Here is a 23,313-nt window from a genome sequence, read left to right on the forward strand (position 1 = left end):
CAAAGTTTCGCGCAGGCCTTCATGATGTCGGTTTCAAATTGCAAGTCACACCAGAAGTCGCAGCAGTAAAATTAGACTGAAGAGAGTTTCGAGTCGATTCGAGTAAACTTTTTAACAAATTTTCCCTTGAAAAGCATAAAAAAGCCCCATAAAGTAATCCTTTGTCGATTATAATTAGAAAGCTGCCTCGCTCGGAAATTCCGGAAATTCCGGGTGGGATGAAAATAGAACACCACTTTTCGGTTCGTCCCACTGGAAAATTCCCAGCGTGCGTGGCCGGCGTTCAACGGGGACCATCAAATTCGGTGAATTATGAAAATAACCTCTTAAACAATGAAGGAGCATTTCAATAACACACCAAATACAAAAGAAGGTACGGATGGCCAAAAGCGACGAAGATTGAAACAGATTGCGCTATGGGTTTTGAAATGTTGTTGGGCAGAACAGTTTTCAAAGTTGGTCTTCTTTGCTTGTAACTTTAAATTATAATGCCCGGGAGACACATTTGGTTGCAATGAAGCTATGGTTTTGTCATTTACACTCTATAAAAGTATATATTTCTTTGCAAACATTATGTTTCATAGCGAGTATTTGGCAAAACTAAATAACATAAACTTAACTCAGCCGTGACTACACAGTCCCTTTAAGGAAGCCAACTCTGGCCATGTCCGATTTGAAAGTCCGTGATTTAAAGGAGAAGTTCATTCCAGAATTTCCATTTATTTTCTTTACGCCAATAAAAAGGTTTATACAAAGATATGTTATTCACCAAAATTTCAGCATCCAACGTGCACTATAACTTTACGAAATCTTTCTTAAAACTCGACAACTAAACGCCGCCATCTTGGTGCTGGTAATGTATGCGTGATGTCAAAGAGCTCAGCCTGGAGTTTGGCGAGAAAATTTTAATAGTCGAAACTCCTTGTTTTTTGTATTTTTTAAAGCTCTGTTTGAGCAAAATGGAGTTGCACAAACAGGCATTTTGACAAAAAAAATCCACTACGAAGAAACAAGGAGTTTCGAGTATTTAAATTTTCCCGTCAAACTTCAGGCTGAGCTCTTTGACGTCACGCATACATTACCAGCTCCAAGATGGCGGCGTTCAGTTGTCGAGTTTTGGGAAATATTTCGTAGGGTTATAGCGCCCGTTGGAGGCTAAAATTTTGGTATATAACATATCTTTGTATAAACTTTTTATTGGCGTAAAGAATAAATGGCCATTCTGGACTTCCAGTCGTTTTATAGACTCAAATTCTACTCAAATTGGCTGACAATTGATATGAACACTCTACGCATGCCCAAATTCTTTGTCCCTTAGAAGAGTCAGTCCTTATAAAACTGATTGAATACTATTAACTTCAATAAAAATTAATTTATTTTTTGTCGGTTAAGTATTCTGCTAAAAAACAATATCGGCATAATGCAATATTTTCCAGTACAGCTATTTTCGTATTCTTTGCATACCGTTGTATATATTAAATTACTTTTCACCCCACAAGAACAGTTCACAGTATCATATCTTTATATTATAAATTAAGCTTTTTTATCTTTCGTTCTAAATATCTTCTTGGTGAAGTCTTCCCTCATTTTGCTTTATAAAATATCCCATATACACTGGAAATGCAGACAGCAAAACGTACAATTCCTCATGAAGACAGCTCATACGACATAAGTGATTGGACATCGTTATTTCACCATTATCGTTGAAATACAAAATTCCATCAATGACAAATAACCCGTAAAGTATAAACAGTGAAACAGCAATGTTTGAGCAAAATAGAGAACATCGTTTTGAACAGCTTTGTCTGCGTTCCATAACGGCCACTCGGCTAAACATGTATGAACGAAAACCAAGATACCATGAGCCGAAAAATATAACTGCAGTTGGGACATAAAATGCTGCGAAGTCATTCTTTAAAATAGCGTATTTAAAGTCTTCGTAAGCGAGTTGAGGACTAAAGCAGTTCTCGCTCCTACAAAGTTCATACCTTCGCCCGTAGTGCACCAACAATATGGACGAAATTACAGCGAAAATGATGATATTCCGTTTCGAGTTTAACCGTTGTTGCATGGGTTTTCCCAAAGCTGCGGCTAACATCAACGCTGCCAACGAATAAATTGAGAAAAACGAGAAAGTCGTCGCTGAAACAACCCAAATATGTTGCCTCGTTAGCTCAACAGCAGCATGAGTTATAATATTCCAAGTGTTCAGAAATAATTGCACTAAAACAATGTTGTTCAATCTTCCAGGCGAGGACCAAGAATTGTAGACCCAGAAAAACAAAACTGCATTGTTCAGAAGGCCACAGATATAAAGTATAAAAACCACGGAAGACATTCGACTCTCTCGAGCTTGACAAAGTTAATTTTCTTCGCTACAAGATGCACTTTTTTCAAATCCACGTGTCAATAATATTTAAATGCTTTTTGAGGCTATATATTGTAATTGTATAGTGAATTTGCATTATGCGCTCCAACAAAACACCCAATATTTGCTCATAAACTAGTCCTAGATATTGCTTTTACTGTCATTATTAAAGGGGCTAGGTCACGGTACTTAAGGTTATTGTTATTATTTCAAATTGGCTGAGCAAAAGTCTTTTATTGGCAAATTCACGGACACATAACAAACAAGGATGATTTTTGGGCATTATTAATGACACTTTCATACCGATGGACAACTTGAAAAATGTCGGGCCGACGTTTTTCAATAGGCCTTATTCGTATTCTCGGTATTGGACTGGAACTAGCTTGCAATGGAGGCTCATGCGGGTAATCTTTTCAAATGCAAATGACTTGAAGCTGTTTTTAATGATATTCCCCCGCATGAGCCTCCATTGCAAGCTAGTTCCAGTCCAATACCGAGAATACGAATAAGGCCTATTAAGTTTGTCCGAACGCAACCCGTTTAATCTTCTCGATTTTTGCCTATCCATGCCCCTTTTTGGCCTTTCTTTGTTTCTTTTGAGTTCTTCTACAGGTTTAAGCCGTTATTGTGATATTTCAGTTAATTCTATGACTAGTTGGTCTGTGCCGAAAATTGCCTAAAATTGCGTGACGTAGCCCCTTTAATCTGTATTTTCGGTAACTAGGCCCTCGCACATAAATATCTATGCTCGTTTTTTAATTTAATGTTAGATAATGGTATTGAAACTTTCGCTTTAAACTATTAGTAAGAGCGGTTTTCATATGACTGTCCAGGGTAATTTGCATTTGCTTTGGTTTTGCATTACTTCGCTTAGCTATTGGTTTGTAAACCTCCCGCCACTTTTTCCACCAATCAGAAATAAAACCAAAACCAGTCGTGACTCGCTCGCACACGTTTGCCCGCGTTTCGCGCCAGCTACATGTATTTGCCTCGAGTTTTGATTGGTTCATTGGATAGTCTGTGTCCTTTGTGATTGGCCAGAGTGATTACTTTGGTTTTCGTTTTACGGCACTCAATCGAAAGTCGCTCTACAAGTAAAAGTTGAGGGAATAATTTCCCTATAACACTTTTTAATCGTTTAAAAATCAATGAAAAACATTTGTTCTATAAGTTTTGTTTCGGTTATATTTTCAGTATATCAAAAAAAATTTAATCAAATGCTTCTATATCCCGCATTAAAAGGCGGCCAAAGTACTCTCACAATGAAATTAAAAAAATGCTTACTACATAATTATTTTTTTTTTGCCATTTATCCCTAAAATGTATTACAAACTATAATTTTCTTTGTTTTAGATGGCTGCATTCGTTTTCCCTCGTTTTTCAAATCAATTACAGCGTATTGATTTGACTTTTGAGTTCATAATGATTGATTCATTGACAAAAGAAAAAGCCTCTTGATGTACTTAAAGAAAATTCATAACCAATGTTGAAAATTAATAGTTTTATTTTATTTCACTTCTGACACTATGAATTCACATCGAAGTACTACAAACGGCGATTTTATTCTCGTATCATGAAATTTTCGCAAAAAGCAAAACATATCAAAAGGAAAAATTGCGACAAAGGGGAAAATTGATGTGGCGAAAATTTCTTGTTAAATAAGATACTGGTATGTATTTAGCCCGAAAAAGACTATAGCATTTATTTTAAAAGTTCTTAAAGTTCATTACTGGTTTTTCAGTATTCTTACATTCATTTCTGGACATGCTCAGAAATTATACCAGGCTTCTGAGAGAAAATGACGTGCACGAACTTTTACTCGGGAACTAACGAACAATTAGTCGGGGCGAGACGAAGTAAACAAAGCAGAAAAATCGATAAACATTCGTCGCGCCGGATATCGCCGCGCGGTTTTCTTCGTCCCGCCTCGACTAATTGCTCCTGGTTTTCCGAAGATTCACGCAAGCTAGGCAAATGCATTATATATAAAGTAAAGTGAACAGCTAGTACATTTAATGCAACATGCAGTTTAATCTATCCTGCATCCTAGACCAGTTGACCACCAGTAAATTTGCCAACAAAATGAATGTTTTTTTCCTAATCACATTTGTTCACTTATCGACATTTTGCTAATTTTCGTTAGCTTTTAAAGACTACTGCTAAACAGCACTGAAGTCAAATTTCACGGTAGACAGTATTCGACATCCAAACCCCATATAACATTGAGTCACATAAAACTGTAGAACATGAATACTGAAATCCTTTACACTCACATGAAAAACCCTTCAAGCTTGTTGTTGTAGCTTAACTTAGCTTATATACACCGAAAAAAAAAAGACAAAAATACAAACAAGCGTACTAAATTAATTGTATAACAACTGATACTCGCTACAGTCCTTCTCCGTAAGTTGTTCGCGTGAAGCACATTTAGTCACACCCTCCTTCATTGCTTCATTATATATTAAGTTATTCTCTCGCAGTTTTTCCAGTGAATTGGTAAACAATGGACTCCTCTGTCTCGCCTTCTGTAACACGCACCTCCGTGCGACTTCGCAGTTCAAGTCTCTCATGTTCCTCTGGGTTATCTGCAACGAAAAGTAAAAAACATTGATTTATCGTGCTACGTACAATTGTGTCGTTTCTTCGTTCGTTCGTACAGTTCGTCCGTCCGTCCGTTCGCTCATTCATTTGTTTGTACAGTTATAAGATATTCTTGTACATGCAGATCAAGAACGCTTTAGAAGTGCATAGATAGAATTAACAGTCACAGTCGTTGTAAAAGGGAAGCATACTTTACTTAGTCTTACGAAATTTAGAAAATTACCCGCCGCGGTTCATGTTCTCCATAATCCTATAAATTTTGCGAGTTCAAGTTGTTGCTGTTTTGAAGAGGACAGCTAAGAATTGTACCAAGACTCATAACACACGTGCACCCCTGTAGTTTAACTTATTAACTCTTGTTTGGTGACTTTCTCGTTGCCGTTTGCTTTAGCTTTCCAATGATTAGAGTCAATAGTGCACCCAGCAACAGCGAAACAAAGAAATCAGAAACACGTCAGTGATTTGTGCGTGGCAACCAGGCACGCACAGCAAAAGCGCATATGACACTAATTCATGATTGGTTTTCAACTAGCATTCATTTAGACGACATTCTTGAACCAGTTTCAGTCGGATTTAGCAAAAGTAAAACTATGAAGGCCGTTCTGCCGTAAGTTACGGTAGTTATTTACCTGTGGCTGGGATAGCATGCGACGGCGCGTACAAGAAAACCATTGAAAACACGTACGTATTCCACATGCCATAGATTCCAGTGAAAAGTGCACCTGTGGGAAAAAACATCAATCAATTAATCAATCAACCAATCAGCCAGTCAGTCGGTCAGTCAGTCAGTCAGTGAGTCAGTCAGTGAGTCAGCCAGTCAGTCAGTCAGTGAGTCAGTCAGTGAGTCAGTGAGTCAGTCAGACAGTCAGTCAGTCAGTCAGTCAGTCAGTGAGCCAGTCAGTCATGTCAGTCAGTCAGTCAGTCAGTCAGTCAGTCAGTGAGCGTGCAGTCAGTCAGTCAGTCAGTCAGTCAGTCAGTCAGACAGTCAGTCAGTGAGTGGGTCAGTGAGTCAGTCGGTCAGATATTCAGTCAGACAGTCAGTCAATCAGTCAGTCAGACAGTGAGTGAGTGAGTGAGTAATAGTAATAGTAATAGTATATCTTTATTGCGCCTTACTCTCCAAAGGGAGGTATTGGTCTGTTTACAACAAAGGTTTTAACATTTACTAATACATTTAAGAAATAACAAAAATTTGATTCTTATACAACTCATAATGTCAATATATGTAAAAATTAAATAAATTATAATGTTCATTGTGCTTGTAAGTTAAGAAGCTCTTTCCTTTTTTGAAACATTGAATGTATATATTTACCTATTATTTTTGATGTATGTTCATTGTCAGCTCTAAGTAGGTACTTAATCCTCTCGTTCTCACTTAAATATATGTACCTTACATCAACCTTTGAAATGTGAACATAATTCATGTCTTATTGTTGTAAATCCCTGGCAACACATCAAAAAATGTTTTTCGTCTTCTACACAATTTTGTTTACATACCAAGCATGTTCTTTGCTCTACTGGGATTGATGCTCCTTTATTTTCATATTTTCCAGTCTGTATTCGTAATGTATGACATCCTAATCTAAGCTTTGTCAGGCTTATTCTGTGCGCTGGGTTTTTAACTGTTGTTAGGTAATTCTCAAATTCATAGCTCTTTTTAACTTCCTTGTGTGTAAATTTTTCAGTGAGTGAGTGAATCAGTCAGTCAGTCAGGCAGTCAGTCAGACAGCCAGTGAGTCAGTCAGACAATCAGTCAGCCAGTCAGTCAGCCAGCCAATCAATCAATCAATCAATCAATCAATCAATCAATCAATCAATCAATCAATCAATCAATGTCAGTCAGTCAGTCAGTCAGTCAGTCAGTCAGTCACCACACAAAAGAAAACAGTTGAAACAAAAGTAAACTGAACAGAAACTAATCCACTATAAAGAATCCAAACTGGAGGCAGGCGGACCAGTCGGCTACTGCTTTACAATTTGTGTAGTATTCAATTTTCCGTAGCCTTAGCAAACCGCTCAAGGAACGTCTTATATTCGAGCCGAAAATTCGATGCTGTGATGACGTAGCTCTATTACAGATCCATGCAGTGTCTCTGATTGGTTGTTGTTCAGTTTTTGAATTTTCGCGCGAAAGTAACAACCAATCAAAGACACTGCACGGATCTCTGTAGCGAAACGTCATCAGTATGGAATTTTTGGGTCGAATTTCAGACTTTTCTTGAGCGGGGTAAGCCCGTAAAAAGAAAACTTTCGTTTTTACGCATTTTTTCCTTTACTATTTCTTACTTGAAATCTCAACAGTCGATTCTTCATCTCCAAATTTCCACTGAGCTTCGTTCACACTACTAATGATAAAGAACACCACAGTGAGCCCAGCGCACAGGACTGTAACCACCATCAGGAACTCAAAACGGTAAATCAAGCCCTATAAAGAAAATAGAAAGGAAAAATTCTAAACAACAGTTTCTTGAGTCATGGAGTTAACTGGTACAACAGTCGTCTCTAAACAAGCTGACAGTGTGCAAAAAGTAAAATTATCTTCATGTGATGAGAGCGCAAGCGAGTTCCATTTGGCGGAAAGACCTTTGACTTCGCTAACCATCGACAACTCTCGTAAAAAAACGACACACGTTTTTTACTCTTTCGTGCAACTCTCATCAAATCGGTCAACTCTCGTGAACTTCCGTGAACCCTCGGCAACCCTCGTTAATTCTTGACAACTCTCGTTAACTCTCGCGAACCCTCGTTTACTCTCGACAACTCTCGTTAACTCTCGCGAACCCTCGTTAACTCTCGACAACTGTCGTTAACTCTCGCGAGCCCTGGTCAACATTCGTCAACCCTTGACAACTCTCGTCGACCTTCGTCCATCTTTGACAACTCTCGTCTACTTTCGTCAACCCTCGTTAACTCTCGACAACTCTCGCAAGCCCTCGTCAACATTCGTCAACCCTTGACAACTCTCGTCGACCCTCGTCAATCCTCGTCAACTCTCGTCTACTTTCGTCAACTCTCGTCGACTTTCGACAACCCTCGTCGCCTTTCGACAACCCTCTTCGATTCTCGTCAACTCTCGTCAGCTCTCACCAACTCCCGTAAACTCTCGTCAGACTCGTCAACTCTCGTGAACGCTCGTCAACCCTCGTTTTCGTAGTGTTTACCTACCTGATATTGTAGCTGCCTCGCCCGAGACATAGTCGGAATAGCAGCTCTTTTGCCGCGGATATTCCAGAACACTCTGAATATCATAACACAAAGGAAAAGGAAGTACAAACAAGCACAGACAGCGGCGAAAATGATAAAGGCGTACTGCATCGAGTTAAGAAGATTAACTGTTGATGAAAACCTACAAATCATTTATGTTTTTAAGAAAATATTTTTAACGGTTACTTTAGCTAGGTTTTAGTATAATAAAGGTGAATTTATCTTTGAAATGAAGCAGAATCAAAAAGTCAGTTCCACTTCGAGGGACTGTGACACGGATTTAAGCTAACTTTAGGCATGGGAAATGACCATCAAATTTGTTGAAATATAAAAATAATCTCTTAAAAGCAGTAAAGAAACATTTTAATGACACAGCAATACAAAAGAAGGTACGGATGGCCAAAAGCGACGAAGATTGAAACGGAATGCCATCTTGTTTGCTTGTAACCAAATCCTTCTCTCGAGCGTTAAAATTTAAAGGCTTTAAATTTTAACGCTCGAGAGAAGGATTTGGTTGGGTTCCACTCATTTCAAGCTATGGTTCTGTCATTTAGATCCATAGAAGTAATGTCTTTCCAAACATTAAGTTTCACTTAACTCAACAGTGACAACTGTAGTCAAAAATACAATGAAACATTGTTTGAGCCCGCAGTTTTTCGGCAGAGGTCGCTAGGTTTGTTACCGAGAGAGACTGTCACCGAGAGAACTGTCTGTCAGGAGTACTCGCGCGTGTTCATACCATATTTTGATTCGGAAACTATTCGAGCGCGCGTTTCTACGACGTTCTGTCGACTCTATGCTATTGTTGCCATTATATGAAAGGATACAGCCAGGTCGCTTCCAAGTTTCGTCGCCCAGATTGAGTAGAATGGATTATGTAGCTGATAGCCCCTGAAATGACAAATAAGATACATACACAAATGTGAATACTAAAAGCTAGCTCGCACCAAAAATATCGAATTAATGAATAAAAAATGGATTCTTTGGTTATGCATGTAGATAAATGTGGATAGATAACAGACGGCAATAAAAAATAAACAGGGGAAAAATGAAAATTCTTGAATAATTTTAAGCGGTAATAAATGCAGTAAGGGCTGGATCATTAGATTTTTGATGGGGGGTTGCATGAATTTTAGCTGCTCGATTCTTTTTATACAATTTTCCCAGCCTTACAGGTTATTATTTTTTTTTCATAGCAGCTTTGCTCGATTTGTTTTCGACTCAGTAGGCCTTGATCGATATTTTTTGGGGGGTATTTGCACAACCCCCTCCCCATCAAAAATCCAATGATCTACCCCTAAAAGGAAACCCTTTCAATTCGCAAACAGGTTGATTCGCAAAGGAAGCCCAATTAGTGCAAAGAAGGCGTGCGCACGAAATTGGCGCGAAAGCGTGCCAACGCCGAAAAAATGGTGACCGTGCACATTAGTCAGCTACAATAATATACTGTACAAAGACTACAAAGAGCTAAGGAATTTCAAATCTTTAAGTGTTTACATGAGTAAAAACACTTCCAATATCGAACGGCTTCCGGCGAAAGAAAGTTCGAATATAGTCAACAAGGGAAGAAATCCTATAAACGTGTCAAAGATTTCTGTCTACGACATGAAGGTTTTTTAACTGGCTACGCCGAATATGAAGGTAGGAGTTTTTTACGCTATGTATGAATTAAGTCTTGAATTTGACAGATAAACTGAAAAGAAAATCTGCAGGATAACGTTCCGATTTAGTGCCATTGACCTTGTAAAATGTCAGCTACGGAAAAACGTGAAAACACAGACATTGCATTTTGATTACCGTCGAAGGCAAGTTTTAAACTTCATGCAGACTTTAAGTTCTAAACAAAACTCTTCATCTTCATGTATCAGTGTTTTCAATCAAAGATGAAATGATTTAAATCTGCGATTGTAACTATCTGAATGGCAATATTGAACTTTCGTTGGCAAATATAAGCTAATAATTACAATATTAACTTCAATTTTACAGGGAAGCGATAGAACTGGCGCCATCTTGGACAGACGACTAAAATCATGGTAAAAAACACTCTTCAATGGATCTACCAATCCACTATATTGGAACAACACGTAAGTATTTTAAAAATCCTTTTTGTATGCATTAAAAAGGCTTAGTTACACACATGGTTAAAGGGGAAACATGTTTTCATCTTAATTTGCAAGTGAAACTATACTTTGCCTAAAGGCATGGCTATCAAAATTCTGAATTCTTTGTTTTTGTTTTCAAAAGGTTTCTTCCTGGTGTTTAAAAGTGTAAAATCAGAAATTCATATAAAGTAAGAAAATTGATATAAAATTTTTAGGGAGGAAAAAATATTACATAGCTACATTATGAATATTTATTGGTTCATTTCTAATCTAAATTAATTTATTATTTACAAATTCAAACTATTTCACACTTGATTCAGGCATCCATAAAGTAGTTAGAAAAGGTTATGAACAGGAGGGGAGGGGGCCGGGAGGGACTTGTTTACCTACCACCCCACCCAGGTGGGTGGGTACAGCTATACATACATGTAGGCTTTGTTTAGTTTGCCTTTTTGGTCTGAAATGGGGTTGGCCAGAATTTTTCCTTTTAACATAAAGGACTTTGAAGCCCTAACTATATGTATCAGATGCGTACTAATGTAAGAGGCCTGAAAACAGATTATCGGTTTTTGGGTACAGTAGGGGTGTCCAATGGTAAATGCGAGACTTTGTGAGACGGCAAGGCTGATATCTTTTCTGCGAGCCCAAGACCTTTTTTGTCTTGCAAAGGAAATCGAGACTCTGAGAAGGCGTTAAAGAAAAATTTCATGACTATGAGTCCCCTGAAATTTGGCTAAAATTTTGCTAGACACGCATTTTTTGAAGGACCATTCCCCACCCCTTACAGTATGTCTGAAAATGGGTTGTAAAATTGGGTGTTACGAAAACTAAGACCCTCGAAAACGAAGACCTAAGACCTAAGACCCGGTCTTAGTTTTCGTAGTACGAAAACTAAGACCCCAGGTCTTAGTTTTCGTACTACGAAAATTAAGACCCCAGGTCTTAGTTTTCGTACTACGAAAACTAAGACCCTATATTAAAATCAGAAAAACCATTGAAATAACTATTGTAGACGTACAATGAGCACCAGTAACTGTTATTTTAGCTTTTAATATGTGAGACACTTCGCGCGTAGTGTTTTCTTGGTCTTTCTTCAGTCATTACTCCTTTCGGCTCTTGGCTTTGTTTTTCTACGCAATCGTGTGCGATGAGTGCTAGTTTGCAACAAATTTCCCCGTCGAAAGAGCGATAGGAATAGTTTAGGGCCTCAATAGGTTTAAGCAAGCTGAATTCGGGCGCGTACTCTCTTTGTTGCGTGACAGAAGTGTACAATAAAAGAACATGTTCTTTGAATAACTGTTTTATCTTGTTTTGCATGCGCTACACAGTTAGCAGATCTTTTTCCTAACGGAAGAAGGTCATTTTTGATTGGAATACCGTAATAGCTGAGGAAGCTTAAACTTTCGAAAAACCGACATAGCTGCAAATTTTACCCCTCGATCTAAACATGTGTCTCAAGTTTCGCGCCAAAATGTTTACTTCTGCCTCACGTGCGATAGCCGACCTTCGACCTCAATGGCTGAAAGCAAGCTATTGTTCGGTCACACCACCAACAACAATTTCGAAGATCATGTTCTTTTATTGTACACTTCTGTCACGCAACAAAGAGAGTACGCGCCCGAATTCAGCTTGCTTAAACCTATTGAGGCCCTAAACTATTCCTATCGCTCTTTCGACGGGGAAATTTGTTGCAAACTAGCACTCATCGCACACGATTGCGTAGAAAAACAAAGCCAAGAGCCGAAAGGAGTAATGACTGAAGAAAGACCAAGAAAACACTACGCGCGAAGTGTCTCACATATTAAAAGCTAAAATAACAGTTACTGGTGCTCATTGTACGTCTACAATAGTTATTTCAATGGTTTTTCTGATTTTAATATAGGGTCTTAGTTTTCGTAGTACGAAAACTAAGACCTGGGGTCTTAATTTTCGTAGTACGAAAACTAAGACCTGGGGTCTTAGTTTTCGTACTACGAAAACTAAGACCGGGTCTTAGGTCTTAGGTCTTCGTTTTCGAGGGTCTTAGTTTTCGTAACACCCTTGTAAAATTGCATATTGATCTAAAATAGGCTAGCTGTTTCAAGATGCGGGATGCATACTCCCACCAAAATTTTCATTGCGTATCATGCACCCTCTCCCCTCCCAACTTCCTGGACACTCAGAGTCAGGAATAGACATACCTCTCACAGAAGTCGAAAACAAGCAAAGAGACACATCCTAATCCAATTGCACCGATCTGCTTCCAGTATGACTTGAGCCTGTTTCTTTCTGGCTGGTCCTAATAAAAACAAACTTTAATTAGTAACATAAATTCTACTGGTTGCTATAAAAGTTCTATTTATGTTACATCTGAGAAATGCAAAAGTGTATGCAATTTTTGCCACAGTGGCACTGGGATATGGATTTGGGGTACTAGCAGAATCAGCACATAGAAAACAGTGGACGAACCCAACAATCAGATTTGTGGGATTTCAAAACAAAAAAACTGAGTGCCAACTAAATTAATATATTTCTTTGCTTTTTAAATTTATTTTTCCTTTGTAAATAGGTACTAAATAGATTTTTAATATGGGAAGTGCCTCGCATGCGTACTCATGTCCAGTTCATGTTCTCCCCTTTGGGAAATACCTTTGCCTTTTTCTTTAATTTTGTATTTTTTAGTTATGTATATTTATGTCATTTTCCTTATAAATTTGTTAGTATTTAATAACATACCACTAGATGCTCGCCAGTGAAAATTATCCAAAAGCACATGAGCATGCCGTAGAACAATCCTTGACGTATGTCAGAAAACAGCAACATAAACGGCATGTTCAACCACAAGGTCAGCCACTCAAAGGGAACTGAAAAGATGATAAATTATAATTAATAACAATAATAATTATTACTATTAACATAATAATAAGCATTTTTAATAGTCCATGAACCATCATTCAAAAATTAAGGATCAGGCTTTTAGCCAGGATTTAAGAAGTGGGACTCCAAAATTTTTATAAGGCCTGACTTTGTCCCTATAGCCCGGGAGGGGGGGGGGGGGGAGGGTACTCCCATATGTGACCTATATAGGTATGTGCCGCCCGATAGGGTATGGTTTTTGAGGTTCTCAGTCCTTAAATAGGGTATCATTTTTGCTCCTTTTGACAATGTGTTCCTGGTGTGATCCTTAGATAGGGTACCTAAATTTTATTAGCTAAAATAAACGCCCAGCTAAACGAAAAAAAGGTATCTTAAAAATGAATTTTCTGTTCAGGTATTAGTAAAGCGATTTTATAAAGATTTGTATCTTGCCGTAAGCGGTTAGCCGTTATTTGGGTCGTCACGGAATGCTTCTCCTCCCCTTGAATAGGGTGTCATTTTTCGGTTTTGGGCCTTAAATAGGGTATCAATTTTCGCTTTCTTTATCCTTAAATAGGGTCAGGGTTTAAGAACCTTGGCGGCACACCCCTATCCGAAATTTATGGGAGTACCCCCCCCCCCCCCCGGGGCCTTTAGGAGGGCCTGAGGAGCATACAAGGTGTTTTTCTGCAGTTATGAGTGCAAAGGTATCTAAAGATTTCCAAATTTGATAAAGAAAAACCTCAGTATACAGTTATTCATATTAATTTTCTCTAGTGGCTGTCCATAGGACTCCTGGACTCCCACCTGGCTAAAAGCCTGAGTGTTAAGAACACCCATAAGAAGGATTCGATGAAAGACAAATCGAAAGTCTTGCACTCTAAACTTTTCGATTCAAACGTTTGTCATCTTTCAAGTATTCAAATGTATTCAAATCACTGTTTGTTGAAACTTACAGTTCATAAATGCTGTAGCAACACCCAATGCAAAAAGTGCCCTGCAAAAATTAACAGAAGGAAAAATTAATTTGCATCAGCTGGAAGTTGATTTGTTGTAAAATACCTACATGTACATTGTACCTACTCCAGCGATTATTACAGTGCTTGCAACTACTTCAACTGGGCCAGTGGCAGCAACTGGGCCAGTGGCAGCAACCTATAAATTGGAATTATATATAGCAAACAAGAATGGAATTCTAATTAATCATTACAAAAAGTGGGATCATCTTCTCTTTTGGCTTTCTCGATGTTGATATTAACAATAGTTAAGTAAGCCTAAGTTGATGCTTTTGTTTTTGACTTTTTGACCTTAGTTAACAATTTTTCTTTGTTTTTTAATGCAGTTTTTCTTTTCTTTTTTGTCTTATTTTTGCACATAATTTATAACAAATATTTATATACTGTATCTTTTAGTAGTGTAGCTATATTTTGTAAGTAGAGTGGCATTTGTATCAGTATTGTAAGCCGAGCAAGAATTTGTAATGTATTGTAATTAGGGTACCTGTATTAGTTCTTTTTTGTTGTTGTTTGTCTTTTTTGTTTTGTAAGCTTTGTGTAAAAATATCAATAAAAATTAAAAAAAAAAAAAAAAAAAAAACTGCGTCAGTGGAAGCCAAAACAGATGCGACTGAGAACAAAGGACAGTGACTTTTTTCATAAATGGACCAATAATATTAAAGCATCTAGACAATGTACTGACAACAAATTTAACAGCATAATGAAAATGCAGACACCTAAAGAGACTGAATTGTTTCAATTCTACACGTCCGGGGTTTTTAATGGTTACTGTTTGCCAGTCTTAAAACAAGTTTTGAAGTTAAAGAACAATTTGCCCCCCAGGACAGGATCTGTAAAGAATAGACAGTATTGAAGAGTTGGTAATATAACAACTCAAGTACCGGTAAATAGACCCCTATTTGCCTTTGATTGGTTCCAAATTTTGCAAAAGAACTGTTGCCTCTAAAGATTGACCAATAATTTCTTTCAAGTGGCTCTGTAAAGTAGGCACACTGCCAAAAGCATTTCTAAACAATTTGATTTGTTATGCTTCAATTAAAACAGGATCATTAATTTTGAATAAGACTACATGTATATGAGATGCAGCTCATACTTACTTTTCAAGAAGAACAGGAGCTCTGCTTAGTTTCTTGACTCTCTTAGCAAACCAAATAAGTATTATAATACTAATTGGCCCAACAATTGTCTTGATTGTAAACCACATTCTAGTGAAACCTCCATTTTGATGAATTTCCTAAAAATTGAACACAATGTACTGTAAGGGAAGCCTCGAGCCAAGTGGCCCATGCTTGTTGGAGCTTATCCCAGATTCCGTAGCACTAAGCGGCTAGGAATATAAATTTTCTACTCCCCCATGAATGGGATGCAAGTCCATTCTAGGGTATCCCCCTAGCATTATGACGCGGGTACCCACCTAAGACTAAGTGGAGAGGGCCACTATGAGAGTAAAGTGTCTTGCCCGAGAACACAACACAATGATCCCGGCCAGGGCTTAAACTCAAAGCACTTGATCCGGAGTCTGGTGCACTAACTATTAGGCCACCGTGTCTCCCACAATGTACAGTGCATTCATGCAATTTATATGTTTTTTCATTTCACAACTTTAAGATGTCAAACAATATAATTCTAATGGAGAACAGCTATATTGAGCTAGAGGTGGGAGGGGCATGAGCCATATGATTTGTGAGTGTTTCTGAAGCTTCATAAAGTTCTCTTTCTTTTAGTTAACTACAGGATGGTATTAAAACCAATATGGCTATAAATGCCTGAGTGTGTAAACTACCACATACAGCGGTATATGCACTGATTTTACCTCCATGCAACTCACCACAAAGTTGATTTCCGTGACTTTTCCAATTTTGTCGTTTATTTTTCTAGCTGGTATTCTTATATTGACCAGGTATTCTTCATAATGTACAGCACCGATTTCAAAGAATGGGATTTCCTCGCAATTGTAGAAACCGTCATCGCCTCCAGACTACAACAACAAAAGCAAATTATTTAGTATAATTTATATATCTCAAAATAAATCTCATCTTTCTAACAACACAAACCAATCAACCCAACCAATCCCTGGAAATGGTTTACCCTAAGAACACTGCTTTCTACACTCAGGGTATCGACAACATTGAGGAAGGGGGGAGGGTGGAAGAAATTGCAGCATACAAGCAAACAAGTGATATCTTGAAGTTAACTGAAACACAAATTACTCTGCTTTTAAGGGAAAATTTGTTAAAAAGTTCACTGGAATCAACTCAAAACTCTCTTCAGTCTAATTTTACTGCTGTGATATCTGGTGTGACTTGCAACTTGAAACTGACATTGTGAAGGCCTGCGCGAAACTTTGTGTGTCACGCAGCAGGGGGAGTAGCCTGGCGTAAAACTTTTTGCATAACCACTGCCAGTGCTGTGCGTCACCATACATGACCGAAAGTGGATCCTTCCTGAGCTCTTGGGTCGGTAGACTAAATCATAAATCATTTCCCAAAGAATTATGTAACAGTACAAGTCTGTTAAACTTTTATTAATCCTACGACACCTAGCATCGATCTTGCCTGCACTACCTAACCTTTGGCTATTACTACAGTAGTATAGTTTTATTAAAGAGTATCAGTTTCCACAAGTCTCTTTTACTGTATGTTTATTTTTCCTCGATATCGTTGTAAATATGGCTTGTTGTAATAATAAATCTCAGTTCAGTTATTTTACAATACTTTACCGTTTTAGACATAAAAAAATAGTACAATTCATAAAGTTGCTGCAAGCATTTTACAGGATTGTTCTTCCCTTTTGGCAGCCTTTCTACCATATTGGTATACTAGTTAAGAACATTATCCTGTAGTAGAAAGTACATCATTCTATGGTTACCTCTGATTTGGTAAAATGGCAGATAAGTGGCCTGCTTTCATGAGCTTCGGCAAATTTTTCCCATGTTCCATTTGTTGCAGTTCTGTAAGCCATGTTTGCGTCATATGTAAAAGTTGGCGCCTCTTTATCTGGAAAAGGAATACAATACTTTATAGATCTTGTTGGTAACCAGAGCCAACAATAACGGAACTTCATGTACATGTAGCTACATGCTGAAAAATATTGAATTTCATAAAAAAAGATACAATCAAATCTGCAACATGTACATTTAAGTATAGCTCCCTAAAAAGTACTTTTAAAAATTTTTGAAACTCCTTGGTGTTCAGGTATAACTCACAGGAATTCTCTTATAATTTGCGGTAATTGTGGTTTTATAAGCTACTTAAAGTAACGAGCCTCCTGAAAGTGGCAACTCTCTCAAAAAAGCAAAATTAATTACAAAAGGGCGGCTAAATCTGAACGTAATGAGGATTGTTACTTTCAGAACATTACTGACAGTAAAATATAAATTATATAATTATTATATAATTGAGGGGGCATTGGGGTTTGCAGTATTGTGGTATTGCCAGTTTTTCTTGCAGTATTTCAATCTAGAATTGCAGTATTCTCCAAATCTGCGGGAAAATTTTCTTTTAGCTTTTTGGGCAATGATGGTCATTATTAATAAAAACTTATCCTTTACTTTTTTATTACCATTTTAGCCATTTCTGGGCATTTTGAAAGCAAGCTGAAACAGTCTTTTTTGTCACATATTTAAATATACAATTGAGCTGTTTTAATAGCCAGTTAAAAGGCGTGCCATCATTTTCACTGTCCCACCGCTTGTTTTTGTCTTGTTTTTTTTTTCTGCCATTGCATCAACGAATCCACCAGCTACATGTATGCAGGGTTACCATGAAATTGCGGTATTTCGGAATTTCCGAATATTGTTGTGTTCAGCCCCCCCCCCTCCCACCACCCCAATGTTCCCCTCACTGTTTATTGTTTCATACTGACCTCCTTCGTAATGATATTCCGGTGCATATTCAATCTCCAACCTGATTGATGTAGCTATGAATTGGAACCAGCGAGACATTGAAAGACCAGGATGGGGAAAACGAATTGCAAACACAATTTGCTCTGGTCGGATGTGTTGAGTTTCCGCTTCTTTTATGTTATTGAGCCTATGACATACTGCAGGATCGTAAAAAGTGTCCTTTGAAGACGCCCCGGATGGTGCAACACAAATGTTTGCAATGTGTGGTGTAGCAGTGGATGGGGCTGGAGCTGTAAAGAGATTGATAAAATGTTGTAAGATACGGTTAACAAAGCAAGCCTAATTGGTAAATTAACCCAATTGTTACAGTTTATCATTCCATGTAGTTCTTGTACGGGAGCGGATCCAGGATCTTTCAAAGGGGGGGGGGGGGAGGTAGCTGTTAACAAATATTTTGTTTACTACCGGTATTTTATTTTAGACCCAGGTTTTTTTATGGGAGGGGGAGAATGTTAGCAAATATTTTAACTCAATTTTAGCTAAAGTTTTCAATGATTTCCACACCTTACCCAGTGTCACTGTCCTTATTTTCTATATTTTCATGTTTTCTTGTGGATCAAGGCTGGTGGCTAACCACCCAATCAACCCCCTCCCCCTGGATCCGCCCCCGCTTGTAAATATGTACATGTAGTTTTCTCATCATTAATTTAAGTCCATCCATTTCACAAGGCAAAGGGTAGGGCAAAGTCTGCACTAAAGGCAAGTGGCCCACCAAGCCGGTGATTATCCCGGGTCGCCCACTACCTCTCAGAACGAGCTAATTCATTGGTTCTTAAAACAATAGATAACAGGTGACAACAATGCCCCTAGCCTTGAATAACAATAGAGGTAGTGTTTACAGCGGGCAAATGAAAATAGAGGTTCCAGAGAGGTAGTGTCTTACTGATTATCCCAGTTAAGGTAGCATGAAGTGACAAGGAGTATTTTTACTCCCCCCTGGTTGGGATGATAGTCCAGGACAGCAATACCCCCCAGCATAAAATTTGCCAGTACCCATTTATACACCTGGGTGAAGAGAGGGACTTTGAGAGTGAAGTGTCTTGCCCACAAACACAATGCAGAGCCCAACCAGGACTCGGATCCAGACCATTAGGCCACCACACCTATCACTACACATAGGTTCCAAGGCTGTGCTCTAGCGGTGCCCGGTCGCCTCAGGCGACTAACATTTGCCTCGGGCGACCGGAAAACTGGTCGCCCGGCCGGGCACCGCCCCTGTTCGCCGTCCACATGTAGTGTAGAGGAGAAAATATTTTTGCAGATAATTCAGGGAAAATAGCCCAACGAATAATACGCTTCCGGCGCGTCGAGGGAAAAATACAAATCAAAAATTTAATATAGAATGGAGATTAAAAGGATTAGCGGATTATAAAGCTGATAAAATTTTTTTAGTTAATGGATTTATAAATGAATCAATATTTATTAAAGAATTTAACGTTAAAGGCGTCGGACAAAGGTAAAATGCAGTGGCCGTAAATAGTAAATCACTTCGCGTAAGAAAAAAATAAAAAATTGCAGTTATTGATCATCAGCGCAAAAACATAAATTTTTTGGCTCTTTCGAAACCGGAAAAGTTCATTAAGATTTTGCCCTAACTTCTCAGGCGTTTTATAAATAGATAAGGTAAAAAATTACGAAAAGGTAGAAATTAATTTTTGCGCGAAAATTCAGGTTCGTATGACAGCATACTGGAATCACATTTTTTGACTCACAAATAGTGAGTGTGCTGAAATAAAATCAACAACAAATTTTAATTGGTTATATATTTTTTTTTAAATTTATATAAACAGATAATATTAATAAATTAAATAATAAATTAATTGAATAATTAATTATTTGGGCGACCAACCTGAAGGGCTGGGCACCCTACCTGGCAGGGTTGGGAGCCCGAAGGGCTCCCAGAAAATTTCCTTAGAGCACAGCCTTGGGTTCAGGTAAAGTCTGTTATTAACACACAAGAACATGTGTTTAATTTCGTCAATGATGAGAGAACTTACTGAAAACAATATGGAATAATAAACTCTTGCCCATGTCTTTATCTCTGTGTTGGGGCAAATTAACCCATTACACTCTATACTATCATTGCCAAGGAAACCGGAGATTTCCTTATACAGACAAACCTCCCTTAAACGGACACCCTTAGGACCAGAAAAAGTATCCCCTTAAAAAAGGTGTCTGCTGTAGGAGGTTTGAAATGAATTACGTACTTGTACCGTAATGATTCGATTTAGCGCCCTCCTTCCAATAAGCGCCCCCTTCCAAATAAGTGACCCCCTTCGAATGTGTTTTTGTCAATAGGTGCCCCTATTCTAATAAGCACCCCAATGCTTATTAGCGCCCCTACTCTAAAAAGCCCCCTATTGTGGATAACTGCCCCTACTGAAGTCATCAACATCGAATAGATAAACTCAAGAACATTCACCGTACCGTACACGCATATTTTTTTACTGCTAAAATGAACAATTCTTTTAAAATTAACTGAACTTTCAACAATTTGTAACTCTTACAGTTTCTGTTATTGTTAGTTATTTTACGTTTTGTTTTGAACATTTGGTTGTTTCTCAAAAAATTAAATTAGCACCCTGTCCTGAATAAGCGCACTGTCTCAAATTAGCGCCCTCCCTTAAGGTGCCAAAAGTAAATAAGCGGCCCGGGCGCTAAATCGAATCATTACAGTATGTGGCTGGACCATTATTAGCATCCATTATTAGTATACTATACTAGTGAAATCGCTACCTTTTACATATCTCGATCCAGCATGAAAATGATACCCCTTAGTGGGATCTCCCCACAATTTAGTCCACTGAAGAGAGAACTGCACCCCCCCCCCTCCCCCCCCCACCCTCGACCAGTGCCCCTAACTATATTTGCCTGGAACTCGTAGCTCTAACTCTGTTAAGAAATAATTCCTCGCGAAGCGAGGCCGAAGGCCGAGCGTAGCGGGGTGTATAATTTTGTCCCTCAAAGGGCTCAGGCGGGATGAAATCTCGTGTGGAGTTTACGGTCATATTTGTGAGCTTGGTGTCTGGCGGAAATGACGTCACACGGCCGCGCGCTGGTGGCCTCACGGTGTGAGCGTCGAACTTCAAATCAGATCTTCGGGACTGAGGGCGTGGGTTCGAATCCGGCTAAGGTTTTTCTTTTTTCTTTTTTTTTTTTTTTTGTGGGTTCGAATCCTGAGCCTTTCATTTTTATTGTTTTTCTTTTCGGATTAAAATAACACTGATTTCCACATAATACTCCCTCAACGCCTATTCAGGCTATAAACCTTTCATGGCCATCAGGGGCGCGCGGGCGGAGGGTTCGAATCCTCCTGCCGTTCGTTCTTCTTTTTTTTTTTAATGCCCTGAAATAAATGTCCAAAATGCGAATATCCAATAATTTGTCGATGATTTTGAAAATAGCCTGCGCTTCCCAACGCTTTATACCTCTTTACGAACCAGAAAGAGCCGCCATTTTCAAAGCGGAGTAGACCCTGGGAACGAGGGTGTCGCGGCCATGTCCGTTACTAGGCAACAATAACAAATCACCGGTTAAAACCGGTTATTTATAACACCCCCACTCCCTCCCCAACCCAGAGCTTCGCGAGACCCTGCGAGTCACGTATTACTAGTATTATACTCTTGTTAGAATTCCCACTTGCTTCATATCCCCAAATCAGACCTGCAGATAATTTATTTATTTATCTACCAGGCTGTACATTTTGCTTAATGCCTACTCAAGCATCAAAAAAACTATTACAATCGCACCATAATACCGCAGGCTGCTACAAATGAAAATAGCTTATTGTACGGCGATCAAAATAAATCATTTATTTCACTCAAGGTTAATTATAACCATTCTTCAAAAGCCAAAACAAAATATTTTTGTAGCTCTCCTAAATCGATAATCACTTGTAATTGCTGTTTGTTTCTCTAACATTCCCCAGGTAGAGAACTACAATTAATTTTGACTCAATCAACAATTCAAATTTCATAAAACGACTCATCTAAAATTTGATAAAACGTGTGATCATCAAATTAGGCCCAGGGTCACGATAAAATGACCTCACAAGTCTGAAAATTCTACACATAGCTGTCAACTTCTCAGGATTCGCATGTTCCACGATTTTAGCTTCTTTTCTTTCATGATCTTTACATTAGGTCGAAAGTGGCAGTATATTTGTGTATATTTCAATCCAAGTTTGATGAATTACCACTTATGATAAAGTTGCTCATAAGAGAATTCTCTTCATCGACCACTCGAGTAATTCAAATCGATACTTTGGGCGATTTTAATAGCGTTCAGTTGAGCTAGAATCTATCTTCTATTCCACAGACACAACAGCTTCTCGACGAATACCTCGAAAAAGCAATGTTACAAATCGCGACGGAAAGCCTTATAGCATGTATCAACTCAAACAGTCGAACAGCTTTACTTAAAAAAAATTCGCTTCGTATAGCCGCATATTTTCACACAAAATCATTGACTTTTCCACTCACCTATTTTCCCTCCGACCGCAAAAAACGTCACCAAAATGCCCACCGAGAGTAATGCGAACGCTATCAATTGTCGCAGACTCAATGTTTCCAAGATCACGGCCATTTTGTATAGCAGAAATGTTTACCTCTCGTAGGAACTCGCTCGCCGGATCGAGCTCTGAAATTAATCGCATCGACGAGACTCTAGCGCGCCACTTTTATGAACACGAAAATAAACTTTCAATAAAGCATTAACCAATCAGAACACAGATATGCATTATTACTTCACACCCTGCGGGGTCGGGCTGAAAACAATACTTCTTGAAAAGGAATCAATAAGGTGTTCATTTTCTTTTGAAAGCGGAATAGTTTTAGCACATTCCAAACTCGGGACATCACAAGAATCTCCGACGGGACGCACAGCTTATTTCCTGACGGCGCGCTGTTGCGGCGATTAGGGGTTTTAAAGAATTTTCATTCACTGATATGAAATTTTCATAGTTATCATCATTAAATAATCTTGATTGGATTGTCTGGCGGGTTTAATATTTACACACGAAGATTTCATTTTTCACGCGTGACCATTTTTTGGGCGTTGGCCGGGGTAGCTTTTTATCGGGCATCCTATCGGAGTCACGGAACATGTCGGCGTAATTTCGCCCCATTTCATTTCCTGATTCTTTCTTTCTTGATATAGTGGTGCTCTCTGTCAAAACGTGTTCTAAACGGATACTATAAAAACTACTTTCTTTATCTAAGGAAGATGAGGGAGAATCTAAAAGTTTTTTTATCGATATCGCAAACTGCAGAAAACCCGCAAACT

General features: G+C 38.4%; 2 protein-coding genes across 2 annotated transcripts; both read right to left on the reverse strand.

The window, feature by feature from the left end:
- Positions 1–1,347: 1,347 nt before the first annotated feature.
- Positions 1,348–2,384, reverse strand: LOC144638961 (uncharacterized). The gene has a single exon (XM_078498238.1). The coding sequence runs from the start codon at positions 2,336–2,338 to the stop codon at positions 1,556–1,558; it is 783 nt and encodes a 260-aa protein (XP_078354364.1). The 5' UTR covers positions 2,339–2,384; the 3' UTR covers positions 1,348–1,555.
- Positions 2,385–4,757: 2,373 nt separating this feature from the next.
- LOC144639236 (protein wntless homolog) lies at positions 4,758–22,852 on the reverse strand. The gene is made up of 13 exons (XM_078498523.1): positions 22,512–22,852; positions 17,991–18,260; positions 16,995–17,122; positions 15,955–16,104; positions 15,224–15,360; positions 14,067–14,107; positions 12,991–13,118; positions 12,456–12,553; positions 9,001–9,064; positions 8,135–8,278; positions 7,256–7,394; positions 5,599–5,691; positions 4,758–4,953 (listed from the first exon to the last, which is right to left on the reverse strand). The coding sequence occupies exons 1-13, from the start codon at positions 22,612–22,614 to the stop codon at positions 4,835–4,837; spliced, it is 1,614 nt and encodes a 537-aa protein (XP_078354649.1). The 5' UTR covers positions 22,615–22,852; the 3' UTR covers positions 4,758–4,834.
- Positions 22,853–23,313: the final 461 nt, after the last annotated feature.

The sequence above is a fragment of the Oculina patagonica genome, chromosome 14, assembly GCF_052425735.1.
Source record: "Oculina patagonica isolate OP01 chromosome 14, crgOcupat, whole genome shotgun sequence".
Taxonomy (NCBI): Eukaryota; Metazoa; Cnidaria; class Anthozoa; order Scleractinia; family Oculinidae; genus Oculina; species Oculina patagonica.

Coding starts and splice junctions, on each gene's coding strand:
- LOC144639236 (XM_078498523.1), bottom strand. CDS start 22,614: ATGGCCGTGATCTTGGAAACATTGAGTCTGCGACAATTGATAGCGTTC. Junction 16,105..16,994: donor GCCATTTTACCAAATCAGAG/GTAACCATAGAA, acceptor TTGTTGTTGTAG/TCTGGAGGCGATGACGGTTT. Junction 12,554..12,990: donor TCACTGGCGAGCATCTAGTG/GTATGTTATTAA, acceptor TGTTTTTATTAG/GACCAGCCAGAAAGAAACAG.
- LOC144638961 (XM_078498238.1), bottom strand. CDS start 2,338: ATGTCTTCCGTGGTTTTTATACTTTATATCTGTGGCCTTCTGAACAAT.